Source organism: Panicum virgatum, chromosome 3N (genome assembly GCF_016808335.1).
Source record: "Panicum virgatum strain AP13 chromosome 3N, P.virgatum_v5, whole genome shotgun sequence".
Classification (NCBI taxonomy): domain Eukaryota; kingdom Viridiplantae; phylum Streptophyta; class Magnoliopsida; order Poales; family Poaceae; genus Panicum; species Panicum virgatum.
In genome coordinates, this window is record NC_053147.1 from 26,481,553 (window position 1) to 26,500,401 (window position 18,849).

An 18,849-nucleotide genomic window follows, 5' to 3' on the forward strand; every position below is an offset into this window, starting at 1 on the left:
AATGCGTCATTGAGAAAATACATTCATTCATGTCAAGAAACACGTTTATGGATTCTTGATGAATTTAACTGAGATTTTAAATCCCCACCATAACCCAGCAAAAACAACTCCTGGAAAACTCCTGAAACTGTACTCCCCTTTCTATGACAAGTTATCTACCACCGAGTTATTAGTCATAAATATGTGCATTTATACTGAAACTAGGCGTAGAGCCCGCACATTTGCGCGGCTAGTATTGGAAATTCAAAAATTTGCATTGCGTTGTATCCTTACTTAAAGACTATACTATTTTTTTACCATACATCATCCTGTTTATTATCGTAAATTATGTCTTATTGTTGGTTGAATCAATTCAAATATAATCTACTTACTATAACAATTTGATTTGTTGAGCTTTAATAATATTATGCATACAATTATTCTTATTTTCATTTTTTGATTGATTGATGTTAGCCTTAATTTTTATTAATATTATATGTTTGTAATTGATACATAGTTAAATGGTATTCTATATTTAATTTTTCATAATGGTATTGATGGGTGATTTTTAATTAGACACAGGGGTATTTTAGGCTAATTTTTATTATAATGGCAGTGGTGGGTAATTTTTATTTTCTATTTTTTCGATTAATGTGTAAATTTTTAGGCCTTGAGAGCGAACGTGGAGGCTCCGTTTATTGACCAAATAATAAAATAAGATACTCAAATCCATGTGTGTAATAAGTTCCATCACGCGAGAAGCCTTATCAATCATCATCTTAGATGTAGAGTTTATGAGGCATGTAAAACATTTTTACATTTGCTTTCAAGAAAGGGAACCTACAAAGAATAAAAATCGAAAGAATGATTATTTACAGAAGCATAACTACAGTTGGTTAAACAAAAGGGAAATCATTTCTAAAAAAAAAAGGGAAATCAATCGCATGGAGGAAAAAGTGTCCTCTTCAGTAGCCTTTGCTGTTGATCCTCCGGCAGTTTTTTCGGATCTCTCCATCGTTCCCAGTTAGCGGGGCGATGTTGCCCATCTTAACCATGGACGCGGCGAAGTTCTTGAAGAAATCCTTTTGGTTGCTTGCAAACCGATGGACAATGGGAGCGGTGGTCGCCTCCGCGGCAGGGTCGGACAGCATGACCTGGTCGGACGGGAGCTTGGCGCGGCCGTGCAGGAGGTTGCCGTAATACTTGTTGTCGAACACCTTGGGTGTGACCTCATCCAGGTTCTCCAGTGCATCGTCGGGCTGCCCCGCTGCGCAGTTCTGCTGCGTGAATTGGCACTGCACCTTTCCGAATGTGTGCGCTCCTGGAGAAGAAATGAGTTGTTGAATTCATCAGCGTGTAAGCAATAATATAAAGATTCGTCGAGGGTTTGAACTTCATACGATTTGTTTATGAAATGTTTTAGTTATGTCAGTACGTTACCTTGGAGGGCGACGAGGTCAGTGTCGTCGAGGTTGAAGTTTCTGAACTTCTCCTGGAGCTTGTCCAGGGGGTCGAAAGGGCTCGGTAGGTTGTTGGCGCTCTCGATGTTAGTCGTGGTGCCGTCTCGCCGGCCGAGCAGCACGCTCCATCGTGGCCCTCCAGACTGCAAGCAGTTCCATGGTTCGTCAGTTAAGGAAAACTAGCTAAGCTGGAATAGCGTCGGCGCGCGGCGAGCGGCCGTTCAATGGAAGGAGTAAGACGTGTCTGGTGCTTACGAGTTCGACGGAGATCTCGGCTGCGAGGGCGAGGATGTCGGCGCAGGAGACGATGCCGGGGCACGCTTCCTCCAGCGCGCTCTTAATGTCGTCGACCACCTCGAAGCCGCGCGCCGAGTTGCTGTTGGCGGGCACGTCTTTCTCGGTCTGGATCGCCGGGAGGTCCTCGTCAAGGAGGAGCGAGCCGTCGCAGCCCTGAAACGAATCGGCACGCATTCCTGTCAGACGACGCAACCCTGAAGTATAATGATCTACTCGGTCAGGGGATGCCGGCGGCGGCACTCACGTTGACGAAGCAGTCGTGGAAGTGGAGGCGGATGAGGCTGGCCGGGATGCGCGGGTCGGAGGCGCGCGCGTCCCGGATGACGCGCCGGACGACGTCGTGGGTGCCGGGGCACGACGCGTCGTAGAACGCGGAGCTCAGCGCGTAGCCGGCTCCATGCGGATGGGCATGGGCAGCTCCGGCCAGAGCGAGTAACAGGACGGCCGAGCAAGCAGCTAACTGCAAGCCGAGGGGCAGGAATCGGGATGAACCGGCGGCGGCCGCGGCCATGCTCGTGCTTGTCCCTACCGCGTGCGGTTCTGAGTGGCTGCGGTGATGATCACTGACAGCGTTGGCAGGAGCAGGCAGCCAGCTAGGTGTGGCGGTGCTTGCTGCAGATGGATGGAGCTTGGCAGAGATGATGAGGGAGATGGGTGCGCGCGGCAGGTTTTATAGGCTGGCGGCATGGGCGGGCGCGGGGACTGCTTCCCTGGGATGGGATTATGGGAATTGGATATTTGGATTGGGTGCGCGTTTGACATGTTCCCTCCTGCGACGGAGGATGTCAAATTGAATAGCTTTAGGCTTTAGCAGCGGCGATGCTGCGGCACGCGTTGGATCCAAATATATTATTGTTGCAGTTGCAGCGTTGAACCATGCCGCGCCGCGACGAGAAATGGTCGCGCTGATGAGGGATGATGGCGTGCGAAGTAATCTTGGTTTGTTATGTCACGCTTACCTTCTGTGTGTTGTGAAAAATGCGTAGTCTTTGAACTATAAATAATTAGGTTACCCTAAATGTCGTACATTCTGAAACGGAGACAGTGTATTACATGGAGAAGAGAAATGGTACAACCTTAATATAGTAAAGGGTAAAGTCCATATTTGGACCCTATACTTGTCATGGGTGTCTAATTTGCAACCTAAAACACCAAAACCAGACAAAACACATACGTGAACTATTGAAACCGTTTAAAATTCAACCCTACGCCCATTTGATACCGATTTCTGGCCACGTGGACCCGGTTTCTGGCCACGTGGACCCTGGTTTTGGCCACGTCAGCCTTCTCTCCTCTCTCTCTCTCTCTCGGCCGTTCACTCTACACTCTTTCTTTCCTATGTCTCTCTCATCGTCGGCGGTAGCACGGAGGAAGAGGAGACGACGGCGCGGCACTACACGATCTCCATGGCCCACGGCGGCACGAAGGACGAGGAGGAGGCGGCGTGGCCTCCATACCCCGCGGCGATGCGGAGGAAGATGAGGTGGCGGCGCGGCCTTCATGACCCGCGGTGGCACGGAGGAAGAGAAGGCGGCGGCGTGGCCTCCATGGCTCACGGCGCGCGCGGAGGAAGAGGAGGCGGCGGCGCGGCCTCCATGGCCTGCGGCGACGCAGAGGAAGAGCAGGTGTGGAGCGGCCTCCATGGCCCGCGGCGCGAGCGGAGGAAGACGAGGCAGCGGCACGCGCGGAGGATGAGGAGGTAGCGGCGTGGCCTCCATGGCCCGTGGCGGCGTGGCCTCCATGGCCTGCGGCGGCGCGGAGGAAGAGCAGGAGGTGGCGCGACCTCCATGGCCCACGGCGCGCGCGAAGATAGACGAGGCGGCGGCACGCGCGGAGAAAGACGAGGCGGCGGCGCGGCCTCCATTGCCCACGGCGGCACAGAGGAAGACGAGGCGGCGGCATACGCGGAGGAAGAGGAGGCAGCAGCGTGGCCTCCATGGCCCGCGGTGACGCAGCCTCCATGGCCTGCGGTGGCGCGGAGGAAGAGCAGGAGGCAGCACGGCCTCCATGGCCCGCGGAGATAGACGAGGCGGTGGCACGCGCGGAGGAAGACGAGGCGGCGGCGCGGAAGAAGAGCAGGTGGCGGCGCGGCCTCCACAGCCCGCGGAGGAAGAGGAGGCGGCGGCGCGGCCTCCACGGCCCGCGGCGCGCGCAGAGGAAGAGGAGGCGGCGGCGCGGCCTCCGTGGATGGCATCGTGGCGGAGGCGGTGAAGGAGGCAGGGGGGCCTCCATGGCTGGCGGTGCAGCCTCCGTGGATGGCGTCGCGGCGGAGGAGGTAAGGAGGCCTCCATGGCCGACGGCGGGGCGGTGGAGTTGGCAGCGACGCGGAGGAGGAGGAGGTGGCCTCCGTGGCCGGCGTCGGGGTAGCGGAGGAGGAGGTGGAAGAGGAGGCGGCCTCCGTGCCCGGCATTGGTGCCACATCGGCGGAGGAGGAGGAGGTGGCCTCCGTGGCCGGCATTGGTGCGGCGGCGGCGTAGGAGGTGCAGAGGAGGCGGAGGCGGCGCTTGATTGGAAGAGAGCGACGGCGGTGGCGAGGGAGAGTTGAGAGAGAGGGGGCCGGGAGAAGAGGAGGGGTGGGACCACCTGTCAGTGCTGACATGTGGGTCCCACAGTGCCACGTCAGCGAAAACCATCCCAAAACCACTCAGGGTTGTGTTATGTCCGGTTTTGCACAATTGGAGGTGTTATTTGTCCGGTTTTGTAGTTGTAGGTCGTAAATTAGACAACCATGACAAGTATAGGGTCCAAAAATGGACTTTACCCTATAGTAAATGATACCATAGTATTGTCTATACTAGAAATCACAAAGTCATTCTCTAAAACGTACGCCTATAACAATCGGTCTAAAACATGTGTGTCGATTCTAAAAGTTGGTATTCATGCTCAAGCTATGTCCTCTTGATGATATTGCTTCTACCTCTCTCATATTTAATTGAGTACCACTATTACAGAACAGGCCTTTGATCCAGGCCAGTTGTACCGGCTACCTTTGGGCCCGGGACCAAAAGTGACTTTTGTTCCGGGTCCAACGGCTAGCCGGGCCAGCGGGGGATAGTGGCCTTTTGTCTCGGTTGGAGGCACCAACCGGCACCAAAGGTCCTCCTTTGTCCCGATTGGTGGCTCCACCCGGGACAAAAGGCCCAACCCTTTAGTCCCGGTTGGTAACACCAATCCGTACTAAAGAGTGATCCTTTTGTCCCAGTTGGTGGCACCAACTCGGACTAAAGGACCCTTTAGTCCCGGTTGGTAACACCAACCCGTACTAAAGAGTGATCCTTTTGTCCCGGTTGGTGGCACCAACTCGGACTAAAGGACCCTTTAGTCCCGGTTGGTGTTACCAACCCGGACTAAAGACCCCTTCACGTGATAGTTCAAAAGGAAGTTATTCTATACTAAGTTACATGTACTACTTAGGTGAGTTGGCAAGGAAACCATGCGCTAGGCAAGAGGTCTTGGGATCGAATCCCGAGGAGTGCAAAAAAAAATTTAGCGTCAGGAAAATTTGGTCCCGGTTCTACCACCCGGGACTAAAGCCTCGAGGCTTTTGTCTCGGAAGCCGAGTACCGGTTCCAAAACCGGAACAAAAGGACGAAAGCCAGTTTGGAACCGGAACCGGTTCCAAAACCGGGACAAAAGGACAAAAGCTAGTTTGGAACCGGGACAAAAAGCTGAATTTAGTGTACCGTATTAGTAAAATATCATGTATGACACTGAATTAATCCGTGGCACTACCCATCGGCAGCCTAACTTGGTGTCCTTCTGCCGGCCATGGGATCGAAAAGAAAAGTGTACAAAACTATACTGTTTGGTATAAAAAAACAATACTCTATTTGTTTAACCTTGTAAGGCTTACAATTCGTTTCACTAAAACAAAATTTGTTCAATAATTACTTAGAATAATAATAATGAGACATTTAAGTACGAACCTAATAACATCATTTGCTTATAAAAAAAATATTTGAATACAATACTAATTGTTTAATGTCATGGCTTATTATCTTATCAAAATGAAATAATACACCTTATAAAGATAAACTGAGTGAGTAATAGAAAACATGGCACCCTCCTCATTAGAGATTAAAAGCGTATTTCATTTCTTTAGAATAAAGTCTTTCCTTAAACATTGTACAGACACATATGCTTACATGTACATGCACATTGACTCCTACAAACGTGTGCATGCCCACTCGCAAGCGTATCCGAACAACTGAATTTGCATATCTTAAAATTGCGGATCACCACAAACGCCTCACGTCACGATCCTAGCAAAACAAAATGTCTTGCAACAAAAATGGACGGAGTGCGTACTAGAAATTAAAACACACACACACACACACACACACACACACACACACACACACACACACACACACACACACACACACACAATAGAGCTTTTGTGAAGGTCAAATGTCCAGCCTACAACCTGGCACGCAATGACCAGGAAAGTGCCGATCAGTGCCTACTTGGTCAACACCATAAAAGGATCCATCTCTCACATTAGGATCGGCATATTAGGCGTACGTGTTGTCTTCTAGCTCTAGCCGTGTATCATATCACCACCACTGCTCGGTTAGAGTTAGGGGATCCGGACAGATAGGATTGCAGAATTTAGAGTTAGCCTGGAGGTCACCCGGTGGTGGATCATCAGTAGAATTTTTTTGTTAGACGCATGCAATTTGCAAAACATTTTATTCAAACAAATGTAGGATCAGAATAGATGGTTTTGTGCTTACTACCGGTTCTTCCTCCTGGACTTTTTTTGTAAGCTTCTTCCTCCTGAATTGAGACCCATTATTTATAGATCCGGGGATAAAGTAGTGACTTCAGATTAAAGAACTTTATAAGAGAGTTATCAGTGGGAACAGCAATCTTGCCTATCCATTAAAAAGAAGTGAATCAGCACCAGCAGATTTAGTAATGTGCCATGAATGATTGGTACAATAAGCCGTGGATATGCGTTGTGGGTAGGGTTACGGGTGTGTGGCAAGGCATCACTAGTCATGGGAGGCAGCGCTCCTACTGTCTTGGTATCAACATAGCAAGAAATTAGTGCGGCCTAGCTTGGTGATAGGTGTACAACAGCGGCAAATCCAAATAAGGAGAGCCATGTGAGACGAGGGAGGAGAGCGGCGAAAGGGCAAAGGGGATGATAGAGGAGTGCTAGAGAGACAATTGTGGAGGAAGAAGTTTATCAGAGTGAGAAGAACGCGGAGTTGGCAAATAATGGCGAGGAAGGAGAAGTATTAGATTTAGTCCCACATCAAAAATTGATGGTGGGGGAGCCCAATATATAAAGTGGGACAGTCTTCATCTATTAGGTTAGTCTTTTAGGTTGAGTTAGGCCTGAGGCCTTGGTTGGTTGGGCTCCGGTGGACCTGAGGCTTGGTAGGGTGCCGGCTTGTGGGTATAGCAGGCCGGGCCGCATTCCGCTGCGCACTCTAACAAGAAGAAGGTGGTCCGTCTGGTTGGCATGACTATAAGGTACTGATTACCTATTGTCAATTGTTACCCTATAGGTCCAACCATCTCTATTTCATCAACAGGCCCTCCCCTTACTATAAGGTACGAATTAACTAGCTTAAACTAAAAGCATCTTCGATGTTACAGTCTTCAACTGTTGGCGCACAATCATCTAATAAAAAATTCAATAAAAAACTAATCTTAACATCTGAAAATGTATTCAACAGCTTTTAAATTGGACAATTCAGTTTGAAACATAACCCAAGTGTTTGTATCTTAAAATAGCAAGCACACCACAACTTGCAGCAGTGCTAGGTCTTCATGCTGATTGCCATCTGGACATATACAATTGTATTGTGTCAGAACTCCTTTTTTAGGAAATCTTACTCCCTCTATCCTAAATTATTAGTGGTTTTGACTTTTCTAAGTGAATATATTTTGCTTTACACCTAGATATATGTTAGAAATCTTACTCCCTCTATCCTAAATTATTAGTGGTTTTGACTTTTCTAAGTGAATATATTTTGTTTTACACCTAGATAAATGTTATGTCTGAATGCATAGCAAAATCTATGTATCTAGAAAAAACAAAATAGCTAATAATTTGGGACGGGGAGTATATAATTAGGCAGGGAACTCCTTATGCACATATTGAAGAGATCAATAAAGTTGAGAGACCCGCTAGCTTGCATATGACATTAGATCTAGAAAAATATGTATTGCTATTTGATTTTCTCGAAATGGGCATACGACCCGTGTAAGAACATTTTTACATTTGGCACGCGACCGAGGGGTGAGAGCTGATGGGTGCGAGTGGAACGACTGGACGAGCGGGCAGGGTTTTATAGCCCCGACGAGCCATTGGCGCGCGCGGACTTTTCCGCTGGGCACTGGGGCTGGAACGCGATCGGGGTTGCCCGTTTGACATGTTCCCTGTGGCGGAGCAATGTCAACAGCTTGGAGCTATCGGTTTCCGTACAGGGGAGGGGACGTCGTGCACGTACGGCGGCTGCCCGCCTCTTCCTCCGCACGCGGTTGCCGCGGATGCACTCTTCGGCAGCTGGAGCGCGGTGGTGGACGAGGGCGGCCGCGCGCGCGGAGACGGGGTCGCGGCGAGGCCCAGTGGTTTGCTGTGGGCGCTGGGAGGGGTGTTCGTTGTGCCTGCTGCGAGGCGTGGAAAAGCAAGAGGTGTGCTCGATCAGATGATCCAAATCCTTGGCCATTTCTTCCGAGAAGAAAACGTAATCGAAAGAAACTGAAGGGGACGGTGCCAGCGGGCTCCGCGGTGTTCTGCACTTGTGCTGATGCACGCCGGCGACCAACCTGGAGGCTTGCATCTGCGAGGAAACGGCCAATGGACAGAGCGGCCGGGTCAGCGAGAGGCTTGGTTATGGTTGGAGGTCAATTCTGTTCCTGTTCATCTTTTCAAAAAAAAAAATTCTGTTCCTGTTCAGCAGCCTTGCTTCATCGCAGAGGTAGTAGAGAGAGGTGGGTGGACAAAGCTCGAATGGCCCCAACGGATGGGCCATCTTCATGGGCCAACTGGCGTGAGCCAACCCATTCCATTTTCCGGCCGACAATGTGGTGGAAAAATTTCCTGAAGTTACGACGCATTTGCAGTGGGCTATCGAAGCCTCATCATGAACATGAACAAAGAAGCAGCCAGACCAATGTGCTGCACGCCCTGCATTTTACAAACTACACTCTGTACACAGAAAGGGAAAGGAAAACAAAAGTCATGGCGGCGGAGCAAATGAACTGCGATGATGCTCCTGGTCATGGGGAGGCCAGCGCACGCCTTCCCTGGGCCACGGCGCGAGAGGCGCCGGCTGCGCGAGGAACGTCGGGTACCGGTGCCCCGGCATCAGCACCGTCAGGTCCGCCGCCGCCGCCACGGGGTCGTCCTCCACCTGCAACGCAACAAAAAAAAAAGCCCCAGTGAGCAGGTCAGGTCAGGTCTCGCACGCCACGTCGCCTCGTCGTTGCCTGCCTGTGCACTCGGCCGTGCACGAGCGCACAGTGCCAGTCCGTGGACACGAGAGTGGAGTGCGGTGGACTGAGGAGAGAGGGGGGCGCGTCGCGTCACTTCCTCTGAGCGCGGCGCACGTGAACCGAACGCACGAGCGGTCGGGCACGGGAGGGGAGGAGGGAACACTGGCAACGCAGTGGGAGCACGAGAGGGGAGCAGTGGCAATGCAGGTACCGTACCTTGGGCGGGTGGCCGAGCTTGTCCGGCGACGCGTCGCGGTGGTGGTGGTGGTGGTGCAGGCGGGCGTGGGGCAGGCCGACGGCGCGGGCGCGGCCTTCGCCGCCGCCGCCGTCGGGGCGCGTGGAGGAGGAGGGCGACGACGAGGAGGAAGCCAGGCCGGGCTTGATGAGGTGCTCGAAGATGGCCATGAGGAGGAACATGGAGACGAGGACGGCCGTGGCCGCGAAGCCGAAGGAGATGGCGCTGGCGTTGGTGGGCGCGTCGGCGGCGCCCCTCATGGACAAGGCCGCCGCGGCGTCGTCCCTCGCGACGCTGTCGCCCGCGGGCTCCGACGTGGCGCCGGCGCCGGCGCCCGCCACCCCCACCCACGGCCTCGACCTCTGCCCCGCGAAGCTGCTCATGGCTCCTCTCACTGGGATGCGCCGCGGAGCTCCTGGCAGAGGAAATGCAAGCATCAGAGACGGTTGAGGACTGGACGCCACCTTATCTCCTGGCCGATTGCATGTGAGGCTCGTGAAAGACATGTCACGTTCTACATGTGAAGACGAAGGAGGTAAAAGGCGAAAGGAAAATGGAAAATGCAAGCATGGCTTGTTGCTCCGGTTCCCGTTCTTGGTTGTAGGCGGGAGTTGTTGGGATTAGCATTGTGGTGTGGCGATCCGAAGCAGAACAGGGAACGGCCATGTCACCAACTCACTCACCACACCTTGCACCGTTGCAAGGACGCTGTGTTTGGAATGATTTGTTCATCGAATTCTGTTCAGCCAGGGCAGTTTCAGAAAGACGATTGAAACTGACACTAAAAAACCTCACAGTGCAAATGCACCCTCGTTCAGTAACTTGTACCATTTCCATTTGTGCTATTCTTCCAATAACTGTCATCAAGCGTAAAGCTGCGAAGCACGGCGGAAAGGAAATGGCAGAGAATAGTAGCTGCAGAAGCTAAACCGAGAAAAGTCTGAAATCCGAACAAGTACAATAGCCACTCATTCCTGAACCTGAATACCTGATACGCGGAGTACGTAAACTGCAGGCAAAAGAAACTCACCTTTAGCGCTAGAACTTCCCTGGAGCAGCCTGTTTTCCGGTGCCTCATCTACCTTGCGAGCCTGGAGAGGACGAGCAATGGGGTGGTGGCTCCCTGCTTCTTAAATGGAAGGAGATCCGGCTGGGGCCATGGCGAAGAAGGTGTGGCATTCAGGCGTTGTGCAGGGGTCAAGAGGACGGCAGCAGCAAAAGCGAAAGGTGGAAGAACAAAAAGAGAGCAGGGGGTGAGCTGCCACCCCTTGCGCAGAGAACATGTGAGGCTGGCCGGCCTCAACAGTGGACGGGATGGCACCGTCAGGGCTAGCTGCAAAGCAAAACAAGACGCTAACCCTGATGAAATCGTGTTTGGGAAATGGGCACCGCGAAGAAAGCGGGACCTCCACCCTCACCCACGCAGTTGAGTCGTAGGGGGAGGAGGAAAATGATTCCAAAGGGTGGGTGCAAGGGAGAAAGAAAAGGCAAATAAAAAGCCAAACAAAGGGAAAGGGAGGAAAGCTAGCAGCATGAAAAGGTGTGAGGCCTCCCCTTGTGCAGGATCCGGTCAGATTTTGAGAGTCAGTGTCTGAAATTATATGCAGGTCACAGGTCTGGTCATTCAGGTTCTGTTTGGTTACATTCTAGATTCCTTAGAACGGATATCTAACTTCCGCATGAAAGACCAAATGAAGTCTATTTGTAAAACTTTTTTAGGGATGGGTATAATTTTTCGCGACGAATCTAATGACGGTAATTAATTGATAATTAGCTACAGTGATGCTACAGCAACCATCCTCAAATCGTGCGGTTAAAGGCCTCATTAGAATCTTCAGGGTTCCTAGCACAGTGTTCTGAAGTTGATTTTGTAAACTAGTTTTGTTTGACACCGTAATTACTAGTCAAAGTATTACTATTCCCTTAAAAAAACCAAACCAAACAAAACCTCATTCAGTACTCTACTCCGCTACTCGTGTGCAGCTGCCGTGCCGTAAATTGGCTCTCTCGTCTCTCCTCTCTTCTTGCGAGGAATCATGGCCACATCTTGTCATCTTCAACCTCGGGAATGGTGCGGTGCCAGTCTGCAACTGCGAGGTGATTGCGAGCTCACCTCACGGGCCCTGTTTGGTTTCCGGTGTTAGGAAGTGCTAGAAAACTTTGACCACTAATTATATTGTCAAATAAAGTCAGTTTACAAAACCAACTCCAGTACCTCTGCGCTAGGAACTCTGAAGAATCTAATAAAGCCTTTGATCACGTGATTAGAGAATGGTTACTGTATCATCACTATAGCCAACTATCGATTAATTACCGTCATTAGATTCGTTGCGAAAAGTTATACACATCTCTAAAATAATTTTACAAATAGACTTCATTTAGCACTTATTGTATGCGAAATTTTTTTTAGGAAACATGCATTCTAGAATTCTAGAATAACCAAACAACTGAACCAGGCCAAGGACACAAGGTGATTACTGATTACGAGTATGTTTTTTTTGTGACGGATAGTAAAAGAGAAAAGGGAAAAAAAAGAGAGGAAGGGCTATATGTTTTTTTTTCTTGCTGTAACGGAGAAACAACAAGAGACGCATGGCATCGTCGACACTCGGACAGGGAGGCATGGCGTTTTGAGGCTCCGAGGCAAGCCGGGGCCCTAGCGCCGGACAGCCCGGTGGATCATCTGGGAAACCGAGGCCGTTTAGTTTCCAAAAATGTTCACACACTACAGTAACTTGCAATATTTGACTATTAATTTAGAGTATTAAATATGAATAACTGATAAAATCCATTTCATAACCACCGGGTGAAATCGCGAGACGAATCTAATGAATCTAATTATGCAATGATTAGATAATATTGTGCTACAGTAACATACCTCTAATGACAGATTAATTAGGTTTAATAGATTCGTCTCGCGATTTCCCGTCCATCTGTATAATTAGTTTTATAATTAATCTATATTTAATACTCCTAATTAGTGGTCAAACGGCTCCAAAAAATTTTTGCCTCAAAATTTTTTGGGAACTAAATGGCCCCGGAAATAATGGAAGGACACAGCAATAATCTATGATCCAGCGGCATTGGCTTCATCTGCTCTACCATGATGCCCGGGTATGCGCGGACAGCCAAGCTGGTGCTCGCGGAAGGATAAGAGCAGGTTTTATAGTCCCAGCCGGAGCCGGCTGGGAGCATGCGTCGCAGGCCCGCATTGATTGCGTTGCAGTGAGAGAGGGAGCCCTTGCAGCCGGTGCCAGCGGGCGATTCAGCGGCAGCCCGTTCCCGCTCTCTCTCCTCTCCACGTCAGATCCCAGCCGGTTCTCAGTCCGTTATAATACCTGCTCTAATGACTCGACACGAGGCCTGGAGGGAGTCTTCGGCCGCTAGCTCCAACATGCCACTTGCCGTGTCTGGGGAAGTCAGTGCATGGGAACCCAACATCTAACCAACATTTAACCGGATGTTCCAATATGTATGAAGCCGAGCTGTTCGGCTTGACGCTCATCATGATCTCCTCAGGTACAGACAGATCATGCTCTTCGGTCGCGCCCAAGGACGAAGTGAACAGTACCCGGAGAATGAACGATTAATTGTTAGGTGCCCAGATAAGGGTGGTCTGCTGTCTCTGCTGCAGGAATCCCATGCATGTGAAATCTCACTTACCCCTTGTTTAGATGCCTTCAAAATTCCAAAATTTTATAAAATTTTCCATCACATCGAATCTTTAAATGCATGCATGAAGTATTTAATGTAACAAAACAAAATAACTAATTACACAATTTATCTATAATTTGCGAGACGAATCTTTTGAGCCTAGTTAATCTATGGTGGGACAATAATTACCAAATACAAACGAAAGTAATACAATCTTTTACATCCAAAACTTTATGCATCTAAACAAGGCTTAGGATCCTCTTAGAAAACATCAGATTCGCTGAAAAAAGCGGTGTCTGACTGGGCTGATCGGTAGCAGTAGTAGTGCGTGCAGGAGTCTGTAAGAAACCGATGGCGCCTATCGTGGTAACCGTCCTATCTACGTACTTGCAACTAGTATGTAGGGCCTCGTATCTTTTCAACTTTTCTTGGGTGAATGATCGATGGCAATTGACGCCTGGGCAGGAATGAAGTGTCCTTTTTTTTTTTAACCTACTAGTGGGACAAGCTCCTCTCTGTATTGTCTACACAGCCTCTCGGCAAGAACATCATCCAGCCAAGCAGCTGGATAGGCCACCATTTGGAATTGAACAATGAGGCCTAGGCGTCTAGCCAACCTATCATCAGCCTGAAGTGCAGCTTCCACCATCTCAGGACTCGGGCACGCCATCGCCATGGCCGTGCTTTAGCCGGTAGCTGCAGCATGAATGAGAGCTCCTCTCGTAAGCTAGAGCGCCGGTGCCTCGTAGCTCCCTAATCGCACGATTAAAAATTACGAATCGCCAGATCGTGCACGCCAAACCCCTGGCCTGGCCACTTCTTCTATCGTCTCGGGAGTCGGGAGTGGGCGTTCCACTACAAGCGAGTACCCAGGACACCATCGTACGGAGCGGACGGACGGACGGGCTGGAGATTGTCAGGGAAATCTCGGCTCGGAGCTCGTGCTGTATGTGGGTTTCATGCTCCATGCCCCGACGCGAAAGGCAAGCAGCGATTGGCACTAGGAGTCCACAAAAACGGCACGGGCAATAAAGCAAGAAAAGAAAAAAATCTGCAACATGGAAGGTAAAGAAACAAGGCATCAGCAGTAGACGATGGATCGAGCAGAAATTGTAGGTGACAGGAGGATCTCGGTGGAGAGACCGGGTGGGTTGGACACTGAAGAACCGAATCAAGTGGTGGCTCTCTCCTCTCTGAATCCAGCAAGCAAAACCCTGTCGATGTCACATTGTCACTGCCATACTCTCCAATTAAACTGAAGACGATGGATGAATACACGCCCGCATGCTGACATGCACCGGTAGTCCGGGCCCTGTTTTCTTTGTAGCACAAGTAGCACAAAAATTTTGACCAATAATTAGGGTTATTAAATAAAGTCAATTTACAAAACTAACTCCACAACCCTGCGCTACTTCGCGAGACGAATCTAATGAGACTTTTGACCGCACGATTAGAGGATGATTACTGTAGCATCACTGTAGCCAATCATCGATTAAATACTGTCATTAGATTCGTCATGAAAAATTACACCCATCCGTGAAAAGATTTTGCAAATAAACTTCGTTTAGTACTCCATGCATGTGAAATTTTTTTCTCGAAAATCGTGTGCTATCATATGATAGGGAAACCAAACAGGGCCCCGGTGCAGCAGGAAAACCATAGGGCGTTTGTTGAAAGGGGGCCAGGAGGGGTCGTCGTCGCGTGCCCTCTTTTCCTCGGAACTGCAGCCGGGGTCGGCGATCGCACATGCATGCACGGCGGGGCCTCGCGTGTCCCCCACACCCACCTCGGAGAAAAGAGGGATGGGACAAAAAGAGCGCGAATTGGTGCTGACAAATATTTGAATTTTCAGTTACCTTTATTTACAAGAACGTCGATATGTCCGAGTGGTTAAGGAGACAGACTCGAAATCTGTTGGGCTTTGCCTGCGCAGGTTCGAATCCTGCTGTCGACGATTTTTTTTTCTATTCCTCCCCATTTTTTGGTTCCACGGCCGGCCGGCCGCCGAAACATTTCGTGCTCTCGGCATTTATTTTGTTCTGCAGCTCTACTACCGCAGCGGAGGAGAGATGTGTATTGTGACTCGGCAACAGACTGCCTGCTGTATTGGATGATTACAATTTACAAAAGCCGAGCTGCTGTACTTCACACCTTTCCATTACATCTTCAAATCTCCATGAGGAGACGATGACAAGTCTACCGCCGTACGCCGGAAGTAGCTCTCTCTCATCCTGCTGGAGCTTCCTCCACCCCGAGGAGAGGGAATATACCAACACTAACCACAACACACTGATGCTCACGCTGTGCTATATACACGGTAAGGGTGCTGCTGGCACCCATCCCGTCCTTTCCATGCGTCGCTGGTCGCCGCCGACGACGAGCGGCCCAACAACGCCAACGGAGGGGAAAGGAGGAGGGCCCCGGGCTGTGCAGCAGGAAGGGGGCGGAGGAGGAGAATGTCTTGCCTTTGTTGGGGGCCTTCTTGACCTTGACCGGAGCTGCACGACGGCCGGGCACCATAGTTGTGCACTTGTGCTTCGAAAGGAATCGAAACTCGAAAGGTAAAGAGGACAGAAGTGCCTCCGCGTGATGGATCCTCGTGGTCGTACGGGCAGACTGAGCATGAGCAAGCGTTGCATGGACCTCGAACATAACAATGGACACTTGTTTCGGGCCCAGCTGCATCATACCACTTCAGGCTTCAAAGAGGTGCCGTAGCCTGTAATGAGCTCCTGGGTTGGTGTTCAAAAGAGTGCTCATTTCGCCATTAAGTGCCATTCAAACTACTAATTCCTGATGTTTTGATGTTTAGCTGGAAAAGATTCATGTCGCAAACCATGAGGCGAAGATCACACAATGGCCGGCCAAAAAGAGTAGAGTACAAAGTAATATACTAATATTCAAGATACATCCTCCTAGCTGCTTAACTAATAAATGTGATATTATTAGGGAGCAATCCAGGTGCACGGCAACAATATGCAAGCAAAACCAAAGCCCTAACATCAAAAGCGCCCCCCAATGAGCATAGGCACAAATCAACCAGGAAGGACAAAAAATAAGAAACAAGCAAGAATACCACCAGCTCTTGGAGATACATGTATTAAAAGCAGATAACACAGCGCTTAAAACAAGAGTTAAGATATCCAGATCGTTCACATCAATCTTGGCTTGCACTTGAAAATTGTTCTAATCTCCTAGCAAGCCCGGAAACCAAGGACAATTTCAAACTCAGGCCTAAAATGTAGATTCGGAAACACACTGTATCTAGTGCGACTTGACGTACTCCTGCACAATGTTAAGGCCCTCTGATTCTTCGCCGTAGTCCTGGCGATCCAAACAAAGCCAAAATAAAATCACTTTTCCGGTACAAACCAGAATAGTCACTTGAAGCAATACAGTAGGAAATCAATGTTTACCTTGACAACCACACATGAGCAGCCCACAACCTTCCTTGCCTTGCCCTCAGAGTCAATCTTGCAAAGCTGCAAATGACCAAAATATGAACGTTATTACAATTCAAGAAATGCAACATACAGAGCAATACAAAGCAAGGTGGAGAATGGCACGCTCATCAATTTATATTTTAAATTGCAGAACAACTAAAACAGAATGTATAGGCACATGAACATTGCAAGGCCGTGTTATATTGTCTGTCATAAGGATTAGACAGAGCAATGTAAGTCATTATCTGAATAATCAGCATGGACCACTAGAGTTCAACACAGTTAAACAAAGTACATTTCTAAGGAAGCATTCTTTAACTCACCCCTGCCCACTCGCCAAGAGTTTTAGCACTAGGCACAGTAACCAGGTGAACATTGTGCTCAGCACAGAGAGCCTTCACCAGCTTGACATAATCAGGCTGGTCACAGTCATCAGCAAGGACACAGAGCTGAGCAGCATGCTTCTCAATGGCCTTGGCAGCCTCACGAAGACCCTTTACGAGACCATCATGGGCACCAGACTTCTTCATGACGAGCTGCAGAGCAGTCATCAAGTCCATCGGCTCCCCAAGAACAGGGGTCGGTGCCTCAACTGCAATCGGGGTCTCCTGATCCCTGCCAAAGCAGAAAATCATGGTGAATTGACAAGCAGGGCCCGAACAGACTTAAACAGTAGTAGTATCTCTAACAAAACCCCAGAGGATGGGAACAAATCTCAATTGTATACAGCTCAAAAGGCAAGATAATTATAGGTATTTGCCCTTGTGCTAAATTAGTCATCAACGAGCAACAGAGCATAATGCCTAAGAAGTGTAAGCACAAAGTTACTAGAATTCTCTATACAAGCCTTACCTGCTAGAATCCCAAATAACTCCGGCCATTGGCTCAATAACCAAACAGAAAACAAAATCTATTTTATTGAGTCTGTATTGCATGCTGGATTTAGTCTAGAACAATTTCTGTTTTCTGCTACAATTACATGGTTACAAGCAGCTATATCACTAAAACAGTAAAAAAATAATCGGATTCACACGATTCAAATCGACTGAACAATACAGGAAAATATTGATGCCCCCCGCCGGGAACGTTACTCCCCAGATCAACACCACCAGCGAGCTCATTCACCCTTCAACAAACGACAACTACACAACGATAGCAAATGCATCAATCGTTGAAAAAGGACACCAAACACTAAAGGCCTCGTTTCATCCGATGCCGCACAGAGCAAAACTGATGTGCCAGGCTATGATTCAGTGAATCTTGAAGCGAGAAGGCTAACATCACAAGATCCAGCAACGGTTGAAGGTGACCATGAGCCAACTGGAATGACTAGCTGAGGAAAACAAGAATTTCGGTGGTAGAAACTTACGCCATCTCCCGCGCTGCGAGGACCTGGCCGACTGCGAAGGGGAAACCTGGAGCAAGCAAGCGGAACGAGCGTCAGTGGCGATTAACAGGCGAGATCAGGAAGTAGGAGAAGCAGGAGGATAAAGGAACGCGCCGCCACCTGAGGGGTTGGAGAGCGGAGCTGCTGCTAGGGTTTTCGCGAGGGGGATGTCTGTGTAGGTGACGGCTGGGACATGGTGGACTTATATTTGAGCCGGGCCTTCTGGGCCGTAATGGGGCCTCACAGCCTCGGGGACTCGGCCCAGTATACGAACCATGTCGTCGGTTAGTCATCAGTTCATCTTCTTCCAGCTTCCTGCTTCTAGCTCTCAGCTTCTAGCTTCCGCCCACAATCAAATTGAAAATCTCGACTCTTCTATTCCCCATCTACAGGTCAGAGCGGTGGAGACGGGCGATTCTTGATCCCGTGCCCGTTCCTCGCCGATTCCTCCTCTCCGACGGCCTTGCCGGCGTTGGAGAGCTGCGAATCGGCTTGAGAAGCGGGTGCGGTCCTGTGTATATGTAGTTTTCTACTAGTTTTAGTTTTCTCAGTAGATTAGGGTTCCTGCTGCCGGCTCCGCTGGTGGCAGTTTGCTTTCCGTTGGTGGCCGTGATGTGCCATCTACCGGCGCTTTTGTCCCTCCGAGGCTCCTCCGGTGGTTGTGGCGGTGACGACGCAGCTCCTGGTGAAGCTCTTGTGAGGGATGTTCTACACCAACTTGAGCCGGGTTGGTGGTTTGTGATCCCCTTTTTGGGTCTTCTATTCATCGTTTGGAATCGGCCGGTTCTTGGTTTTGTTCTTCACGGGAGTTGGAGGACAACCGATCGGTTGCTACGGTCGATGTTGATGAAATCCATCGGGGGCACCGATGTTGTTGGTCTTCGTCGCTGTCTGGAGGTCACTCGCCAGCGTCGACGAAGATTTGCTAGAGCGTTCATC

The 18,849-nt window shown here is 49.8% G+C and overlaps 3 protein-coding genes and 1 non-coding gene across 4 annotated transcripts; 1 reads left to right on the plus strand and 3 right to left on the minus strand.

Annotated features, from left to right (window-relative positions):
• Nucleotides 1-791: 791 nt before the first annotated feature.
• LOC120667462 (peroxidase 2-like) lies at nt 792-2,360 on the minus strand. The gene is made up of 4 exons (XM_039947529.1): nt 1,981-2,360; nt 1,695-1,889; nt 1,420-1,582; nt 792-1,300 (listed from the first exon to the last, which is right to left on the minus strand). The coding sequence occupies exons 1-4, from the start codon at nt 2,245-2,247 to the stop codon at nt 945-947; spliced, it is 981 nt and encodes a 326-aa protein (XP_039803463.1). The 5' UTR covers nt 2,248-2,360; the 3' UTR covers nt 792-944.
• A 6,387-nt stretch (nt 2,361-8,747) lies between these two features.
• On the minus strand, nt 8,748-10,891 carry LOC120665403. The gene is made up of 3 exons (XM_039944965.1): nt 10,457-10,891; nt 9,408-9,841; nt 8,748-9,109 (listed from the first exon to the last, which is right to left on the minus strand). Exons 2-3 carry the CDS (start codon nt 9,807-9,809, stop codon nt 8,936-8,938), a joined length of 576 nt encoding a protein of 191 aa, XP_039800899.1. The 5' UTR covers nt 9,810-9,841; nt 10,457-10,891; the 3' UTR covers nt 8,748-8,935.
• A 4,061-nt stretch (nt 10,892-14,952) lies between these two features.
• On the plus strand, nt 14,953-15,034 carry TRNAS-CGA. The gene has a single exon. It is a non-coding gene; the product is annotated as a tRNA-Ser (tRNA).
• A 1,107-nt stretch (nt 15,035-16,141) lies between these two features.
• Nucleotides 16,142-18,134, minus strand: LOC120665404 (40S ribosomal protein S12-like). The gene is made up of 5 exons (XM_039944966.1): nt 18,031-18,134; nt 17,893-17,938; nt 16,847-17,138; nt 16,497-16,562; nt 16,142-16,404 (listed from the first exon to the last, which is right to left on the minus strand). Exons 2-5 carry the CDS (start codon nt 17,895-17,897, stop codon nt 16,345-16,347), a joined length of 423 nt encoding a protein of 140 aa, XP_039800900.1. The 5' UTR covers nt 17,898-17,938; nt 18,031-18,134; the 3' UTR covers nt 16,142-16,344.
• Between the last annotated feature and the right edge of the window lie 715 nt (nt 18,135-18,849).